The 9,215-nt window shown below is 43.4% G+C and overlaps 1 protein-coding gene across 1 annotated transcript; it reads right to left on the bottom strand.

Moving 5' to 3' along the window:
* Positions 1 to 425: 425 nt before the first annotated feature.
* On the bottom strand, positions 426 to 1,543 carry LOC100274366 (uncharacterized). Its single transcript, NM_001148726.1, has one exon. The coding sequence runs from the start codon at positions 1,522 to 1,524 to the stop codon at positions 715 to 717; it is 810 nt and encodes a 269-aa protein (NP_001142198.1). The 5' UTR covers positions 1,525 to 1,543; the 3' UTR covers positions 426 to 714.
* Positions 1,544 to 9,215: the final 7,672 nt, after the last annotated feature.

The following is a 9,215-nucleotide window of genomic DNA, read 5'->3' on the forward strand; positions in this document are numbered from 1 at the left end:
CGTAAACTTTACACGCCCTAACAATTAGTAAGCTTTCTTATGGTCAAACCTATGAAGTTATGTTCAAGTTCTCGTTTTATGGTGAGTTCTCAAATTTTACTAAATTTATTTAGAATTTAATATTATATTAGTATTATTTCAGTAGTAGCTAATGTAGCCGTCTAGTGACCGTTAATAATGATTAATGAGATCGACATTGTTGGTAACTTCATCACTGCAGATCTAGCTAGCTTTTATTTTTCGAAGGTGCTATGTTAAAAAACCCTCCAAAGTTTCTATTTATGTAGAGCGAAAGAAAAGCTTATGAATTGACATGTGAGATGGAACCAAAATAAGAAGAAAAAAAATACCTACAGCCTACAGGGATCTCATGGAATAGAACCAAGCGGTAACTAACTACGTACATTTCCTGCACAGGGAAAAATGAACTAGTAGTAGGACATGTATATAACTCGGCTAGAGGTTCACCTCCATCGCAACATGTATTGAGATGTCGCAAGGAGCAGCATGACTCATCTATCATCTTCCTCTCTTTGATTTCTCTACTGCTACACATTCACGGTATCAACCATAACAAGAAAAAAAAGATCAAGCAAAAATGAACCTCCGGTTATTGCACACGCATCGCATAACAACGGCTCCTGCATCGCTGCATCATCGCCTGAGGCCTGATTCATGCACGGAGTAGATTTTTTAAAGAAAAAAAAATCCTGCCTAATTATAGCCCGGAAACATTCTTACGGTCTCCACCATCGACGGGGAGAACACGGCACCACCGTTGGTGGCAGCGCTGTTCATGTTCGTCGACATCACTGGACCGATCGCCGCGGCGTCCACCTGCGGGAACTGGCCGTAGAGACCCCTTGGCGCGCAGAGGTGCTGCGGGTCTGATGCTGCGGCGTCGGGTGCAAACAGCAGCGGGATGTCGGGCGCCATGAAGTGCGCATCCAGCGAAGGGGCCGGCGGGGCCGGCGGCATCAACCGCGTGTCCGCGTAGGGAGGCGGCCCTGCGGCGTGGGTGTTGGCGCAGCTCTCGGACGAGGACGAAGACGAAGACGACTCGTCCTGCGGGGAGGGGACGACGACCGACCCCGAGTTGATGCGACCCGCCGGGGGCGCAGGCGCAGCACCAGCAGCACCACGGGCGTGGTGACCGGGGCCGTCGAGGCCGGTCAGCTTCTGCACGATGGACATGAAGTCGCGCGGGTTGGTGCGGATCACCTTAGGCGAGTGCGTGTAGATGATTACCGGTTGGTGCTTCTGCTGCTGCGGTGGCTGCTGCATCTGCCTCCGCGCTGGCGGCTGCAGTGCCGGGGCCGGCCGGTGGTGGCCGCTGCTGGGGATTACGGCGTTGGACGAAGACGACATGGACGAGTTGATCGAGGACAAGGAGTAGGAGAGCGGCGAGGTGGCCTTGTGTATACTGTGGGAGTCCCTGTGGACCTTGAACGCGGCATGCCGTGCCACGCCAGCGCGGGCGCCGGCACCGGGCTGCCGCGGTGATGATGCAGGGGTAGGGCTCATGGGAAGTTGGCCAGTGGGTGGTTGGCAATGGCTGCCTGGACGGGAGAGAGGGATCGGGGAGCGCATATAAATAGCCGAATGCCGCCGGACTAGGTGGAGGAGGAGCAGTGCATGTGGGGATATTTCGTTGGGATTGGGACGGTGGATGGTTAGCGGCCGGTGGCGCGCGAGAAGTTGGTGGCGGGAAGGAAGGCCGCGCAGAGAGCGACCAGCTCCCTTCCTTCCAACTCAGCCCGATCTAATGCCGTGTGTAGCAGTTACCACACTCCTCTCTATGCTACGGCAATTTGTCCATTACCTAATTCCTATCACAAATATTTTAGTTCCTTCCATGTTACTGGGATACAATTTCTTACATTTTTCATAGCATCGCCAGTGGGGATTAGAACATACCAAGTTTTTACCCTTCTACGACAAGAGAAGATAAGAAATTATATCTTGAGTGATATATAATAGATTAGGACATTTACGATGACAAATAAGGTATTGAGCAAGATTGCAATAACACAAGAGAATTTTCTCAAATACAAAAGGCATCGAAATCTAGTTTCTCCATGAGTTCAACACTTCTAATTCTAAATTTAATCAAGTAAGAGTATACATGAAAGATATTAACATTATGCCCTAAAAAATACTAATATTTATAATGTGCAATAAGCATTTCTAAATTAACTATAAAAATACTCACTTCGTCCACAAATGTTGGTCGTTCTCACTTTTCGAGGAGTCCATCGTTTTTTAACTTTGACCATATTTATATAAGAAAATATTAATATTTATAGTACATAATTAATATTATTAGATAGATCTTTGAATTTATTTTTGTAGTAAATTTATTTAAAGATACGAATGTTGCTAATATATTCTATAAATCTAGTTAAACTTGAAAAAGTTTGACCGACACGAATATCATAGCGACAAACATTTGTGGATGGAGGGAGTATACTTTTATAATTTAAAATATAATATTGGTACTATTTTTTAAAATATAATTCATTGAAAAAATCTAAATTTAGCTATATTTGAAGGTATTTAACTCCTGCTCGGTAAACAAGATCTTTATTTATTTTAGGACGAAGGTAGGTGCCTATTTGGGGCAAAAAGAGCCCCCATTCAAAGTTCAGTAGAACAATTCGAATGATACAAGTTTGAGAATGTGTTAAGCTTGACAAGAATAAAGACATTTTCCTCAAATGTTTGCCTATTGTTGAGCCTAGGTCGGACGGTCCATGGTGGTGGAACAGATGGTCCGCGCGTGCGCAGAATTAGTTAGGGTTCCGAGTTTCTTGCGAGATTTATTAGCTAAATTTGCGGGATTAACTCGGGAACCGACTTGTAACGGGTCTAGACCTCCCCTTTATATAGATGAAGGGCTACGACCGATTGAACCCCCACAATCGATCAAATCAAATCTACTTATCGTTTTTCCTTATACATTAGGAGTAGCTCTAGTTTAGCTTCCCTATACCTTAAATCTCCATCTCTCTTCGGCTCTACGTCGACTAGAGGCATCTTGGGTGGCTTGCCGATGCCAAGACACACCCTAGGATCTCTCCTCCCTGACGGGTTTCCTCCCGGGAGGCAAGATCTAGGTCTATTGCGAAGAAAAAGACTCTCCGCCATCGCGGACCGTCCGAGCCCTAGGCACGGACTGTCTGGACGTAAGCAGAGAAGGAGCCGCTCCTGCGCCAGGTAGCAGACCGTCCGACCCAGGGCCGCTGACCGTCCGCGCCTACACAGAGAGAACCACCAGGTGGTCCGTTCCAGTGTTTGGCGTCTAGATCGGTGCCAACACACTTTTTGGCGACTTCGCAGGGGAACAGGTGTCTAGATCTACAAAAAAAATTAGGCCCTCAAATGGCTGGTTCTAAAGATCACACGGATATTTCTGTCACACCCGAATTTAAGGGATAAAGTCGGGTGCGTCTCATATGTGCGCCAAAGAAGAACATCACATATATAAATGATAACAATAAAACAAACTAAATATTATTCCTTGGCGCCATCAAGCTGACTCGGAGACGCCACCTTGATCAACTCGTACTCCTCATTATAGGGCTCCTCTTGGACCACTTACTCTTCACCTGTGGGGGTTTATGGGCCTGTTTGGTTCAGTTTTTTTCTGACCAACTTTTTCAAGAATCTAGCTGTGGGGAGAATCTGGCTGTGTAGAGAATCTGAGTATCATTAGGATTACGTGCGGAGGAAGATAAAGTTGTCCATGGGGCTCAGGATCTATAAAGTGACGGATTACTACTATTGCGACGACTCAACCGATTATATGTTTATGTTGATTTTGAATGGTTTTTACCCAAACGAATTTTATAGAAGCTGGCTGAAAAGCTGAGTGTTTGGCAGTCCGCAACAGCTTTTGGTGGCTAGAAGCTGCGTAAAGCCAAAATAAACATGGCCTATATATCGCAAGAGTGAGCTCACAAAAGATCATAGCTCAATAAGTTGTGGGGAAAAATGTGCATGAACTCACCAAAGGTGGGAGTTCATGTGAAGTGTAAGGCTGATCAACAAATAATGGTTAAAGCTGAGCATTGCTTTTAATCAGTTGGTCAAATTTTATTTGCAGTTACTAAATGTAAGTAAATACCAAACCAGAGTAATAATAGATAAAATTAATAATAATTGAAAGTCGCCTAGAGAGGGGTGAATAGGCAGAATCTGAAAATTATAAACTTAAGCACACACTACAAGTCGGGGTTAGCGTTAGAATTAAATCTGAGTCCAAAAGAGAGGGGAAAACAAATCAACCAAGAAATAAAGCGGATGAACACGATGATTTGTTTTACCGAGGTTCGTTTCTAAAGAACCTAGTCCTCGTTGAGGTGGTCACAAAGACCGGGTCTCTTTCAACCCTTTCCCTCTCTCAAACGGTCACTTAGACCGAGTGAGCCTTTTCCTTAATCTCCTGGGTCACTTAGACCCCGCAAGGACCACCACACACTTAGGTGTCTCTTGCTTTGATTACAAATCACTTGAGAAAAGAAATGAGAAAGGAAGAAGGCAATCCAAGAGCCAAGAGTTCAAAAGAACACAAAATCTCTCTCTCACAAGTCTCTTAAGTGCTTGAGATGAATTGGAGACTTGGAGAGGCTTTGATCTTTTGAATTGTGTCTAGGAGTGAATGCTAGAGCTCTTGTAATGAATGTGATACTCAGAAATCTTAGATGCTTGGGGTGGTTGTGGTTGGGGGGTATTTATAGCCCTCAACCACCAAACAACCGTTGGGGTAGGCTGCTGTCGATGGGCGCACCAGACAGTCTGGTGCGCCAGCGAACACTGTCCGGTGCGCCATCCACGTCACCCAACTGTTAGGGTTCTGGAGCTTTTGACCGTTGGAGGCTTTATCCTCTAGTGGCACCGGACAGTCCGGTGCTGCACCGGACAGACACTGTTCAGTGTCCGGTGCGCCTCTGACCCTTGGCTCTGACTCTGCGTGCACTGTTCTTCACTGTAGCTCTGATCACCGCGATTTTGCAGTCGACCATTGCGCGAAGTAGTCGTTGCTCCGCTGTCACACCGGACAGTCCGGTGGCACACCGGACAGTCCAGTGAATTATAGCGGAGCGCGCCTGGAGAAACCCTAGAGTGGCTAGTTGGACTCTGTACGGTCTTGGTGCACCCGACACTGTCCGGTGGCACACCGGACAGTCCGGTGCGCCAGACCAGAGCACAATCGAGTTTATTTGCTCCTTTGTATTGGAACCCTAACTTCAATCTTTTATTGGTTTGTGTTGAACCTTTATGCACCTGTAGAACATAAAATCTAGAGCAAACTAGTTAGTCCAATATTTTTGTTGGGCATTCAACCACCAAAATTAATACTGCGAAATGGTTAACCCTATTTCCCTTTCAATCTCCCCTTTTTGGTGATTGATGCCAATACAAACCAAAGCAAATATATAAGTGCAGAATTGAACTAGTTTGCATAAGGTAAGTGCATAGGTTACTTTGGAATTAAACCAATTTATAGTTTTACTATATATGAATGGATTGCTTTCTTTTATTTGACATTTTAGACCACGTTTGCACCACTTGTTTTGTTTTTGCAAATCTATTTGGAAAATCCTTTCAAAGTCTTTTGCAAATGGTCAAAGGCATATGAATATGATTGCAAGAAGCATTTTCAAGATTTGAAATTTCTCCCCCTATTTCAAATGCTTTTCCTTTGACTAAACAAAACTCCCCCTGAATGAAATTCTCCTCTTAGTTTTCAAGAGGGTTTTAATAGATATTAATTTTGAAAATCTATCTTTAAATATACCAATTGAAAATAACCATCCCAATTGAAGAAATTGTCATAACAGGATACCATTGAATTTTAAAACAATATCACTTGGATACCAATTTGAAATATATCAATTAAAATTTTTCGAAACACAAATTTAAAATTAGGTGGTGGTGCGGTCCTTTTGCTTTGGGCTAATATTTTCTCCCCCTTTGGCATTAATCGCCAAAAATGGAGACTTTGTGAGCCCTTGGTATTTTCTCTTTATTGGTACAAGTAGATAAGAGTGAAAATTATACCAATTGAGAATGTGTGAAGTAGCGACGAAGGATAAATGATACTGTTAGAGTGGAGTAGAAGCCGTGTCTTCATCGCATACTCCATTTTCCTTTCAATCTACGACTTAGTATAGAAATATACTTTGGAAACACATTAGTTGTAGTCTTGGTACAAGAAAAAATAAGAAATATGCAGTTGTACCAAAATGAAAGAGATATTATCAAGGGTATATAAATGAGCTATGTGTGCATGTTTCAATCGAAATTCCGAGAATCAAGAATATTTAGCTCATTCCTAAGTTTGCTAAAGGTGTTCTCATCTAAAGGCTTGGTAAAGATATCGACTAATTGTTTTTGGTGCTAACATAAGCAATTTGGATATCCCACCTTTGTTGGTGACCCCTCAGAAAGTGATACCGAATGTCTATGTGCTTAGTGCGGCTGTGTTCAACGGGATTATCCGCCATGCGGATTGCACTCTCATTGTCACATAGGAGAGGGACTTTGCTCAATTTGTAGCCATAGTCCCTGAGGGTTTGCCTCATCCAAAGTAATTGCGCACAGCAATGGCCTGCGGCAATGTACTCGGCTTCAGCAGTAGAAAGAGCTACTGAGTTTTGTTTCTTTGAAGCCCAAGACACCAGGGATCTTCCCAGAAACTGATAAGTCCTTGATGTGCTTTTCCTATCAATTTTACACCCTGCCCAGTCGGCATCGGAATATCCTATTAAATCAAAAGTGGATCCCTTGGGGGTACCAAAGTCCAAACTTAGGAGTGTAAACTAAGTATCTCATGATTCTCTTCACGGCCCTAAGGTGAACTTCCTTAGGATCGGCTTGGAACCTTGCACACATGCATACTAAAAGCATAATATCCGGTCGAGATGCACATAAATAGAGTAAAGATCCTATCATCGACCGGTATACCTTTTCAGCTACAGATTTACCTCCCGTGTCGAGGTCGAGATGCCCATTTGTTCCCATGGGTGTCTTGATGGGCTTGGCATCCTTCATTCCAAACTTGTTAAGTATGTCTTGAATGTACTTTGTTTGGCTGATGATGGTGTCGTCTTGGAGTTGCTTGATTTGGAATCCTAGGAAATACTTCAACTCCCCCATCATAAACATCTCGAATTTTTATATCATGATCCTACTAAACTCTTCACAAGTAGATTTGTTAGTAGACCCAAATATGATGTCATCAACATAAATTTGGCATACAAACAAATATTTTGCAATAGTTTTAGTAAAGAGTGTAGGATCGACTTTTCCGACTTTGAAGCCATTAGTGAAAAGGAAATCTCGCAGGCATTCATACCATGCTCTTGGGGCTTGCTTGAGCCCATAAAGCGCATTTGAGAGTTTATACACATGGTTAGGGTACTCACTATCTTCAAAGCCGGGAGGTCGCTCAACATATACCTCTTCCTTAATTGGTCCATTGAGGAAGGCACTCTTCACGTCCATTTGATAAAGCTTGAAGCCATGGTAAGTAGCATAGGCAAGTAATATACGAATTGACTCAAGCCTAGCTACGGGTACATAAGTTTCATCGAAATCCAAACCTTCGACTTTTGGATAACCCTTAGCCACAAGTCGGGCTTTGTTCCTTGTCACCACACCATGCTCATCTTGCTTGTTGCAGAATTACCACTTGGTACCTACAACATTTTGGTTAGGACGTGGAACCAAATGCCATACCTCATTTCTCGTGAAGTTGTTGAGCTCCTCTTGCATAGCCAGCACCCAATCCGAATCTCTTAGTGCATCCTCCACCCTGTATGGCTCAATAGAGGACACAAAAGAGTAATGCTCACAAAAATGTGCAACTCGAGATATAGTAGTTACCCCCTTATGAATGTCACCGAGAATGGAGTTCACGGGGAGATCTCGTTGAATTGCTTGGTGGACTCTTGGGTGTGGCGGTCTTTGACCCTTAATTTCTTGATCATTTTCCTTGTCTTTATTATCTTCATCTCCCCCTTGATCATTGTCCTCCTCTTGAGGTGGCTCATCCTCTTGATCTTCATTTTCATCATCTTGAGCCTGTTCCTCATCTTGAGTTGGTGGAGATGCTTGGTTGGAAGATGACGGTTGATCTTGTGTTTGTGAAGGCTCTTCGGATTCCTTAGGACACACATCCCTAATGGACATGTTTCTTAGCGCGACACACGGAGCCTCTTCATCATCTAGTTCATCAAGATCAACTTGCTCCACTTGGGAGCCATTAGTCTCATCAAACACAATGTCACAAGAAACCTCAACTAATCTAGTGGATTTGTTGAAGACTCTATATGCCCTTGTGTTTGAGTCATAACCAAGTAAAAAGCCTTCTACAGCCTTAGGAGCTCCTGTGGCCTGTCCGTTGTCATTATGTTCTTGTGTGGATGATGAGCGCCAACTTGCTTTCCTACTTGACATGCGCTACAAACCCTGTCTTTCTCAAAATGAACATTTGTTAGTCCTAAAATGTGTTCTCCCTTTAGAAGCTTGTGAAGATTCTTCATCCCAACATGGGCTAGTCGGCGATGCCATAGCCAACCCATATTAGTCTTAGCAATTAAGCAAGTATCGAGTTCAGCTTTGTTAAAATCAACTAAGTATAACTGACCCTCTAATACTCCCTTAAATGCTACTGAATCGTCACTTCTTCTAAAGACAGTAACACCTACATCTGTAAATAGACACTTGTAGCCCATTTTGCATAATTGAGATACAGAAAGCAAATTGTAATCTAAAGAATCTACAATACAAACAATGGAAATAGAATGGTCAGGCGATATAGCAATTTTACCAAGTCCTTTGACCAAACCTTGATTTCCATCCCCGAATGTGATAGCTTGTTGGGGATCTTCGTTTTTCTCATAGGAGGAGAACATTCTCTTCTCCCCTGTCATGTGGTTTGTACATCCGCTATCTATTATCCAACTTGAGCCCCCGGATGCATAAACCTGCAAAACAATTTAGGCCTTGTTCTTAGGTACCCAAACAGTCTTGGGTCCTTTCATGTTAGAAACAAGCACCTTGGGTACCCAAATACAAGTCTTTGACCCCATGTGTTTGCCCCCAACATATTTGACAACTATTTTGCCTGATTTGTTAGTGAGCACATAAGAAGCGTCAAAAGTTTTGAATGAAATATTATGATCATTTGATGCAGTAGGAGTTTTCTT

The sequence above is a fragment of the Zea mays genome, chromosome 1 (assembly GCF_902167145.1).
Source record: "Zea mays cultivar B73 chromosome 1, Zm-B73-REFERENCE-NAM-5.0, whole genome shotgun sequence".
NCBI lineage: Eukaryota > Viridiplantae > Streptophyta > Magnoliopsida > Poales > Poaceae > Zea > Zea mays.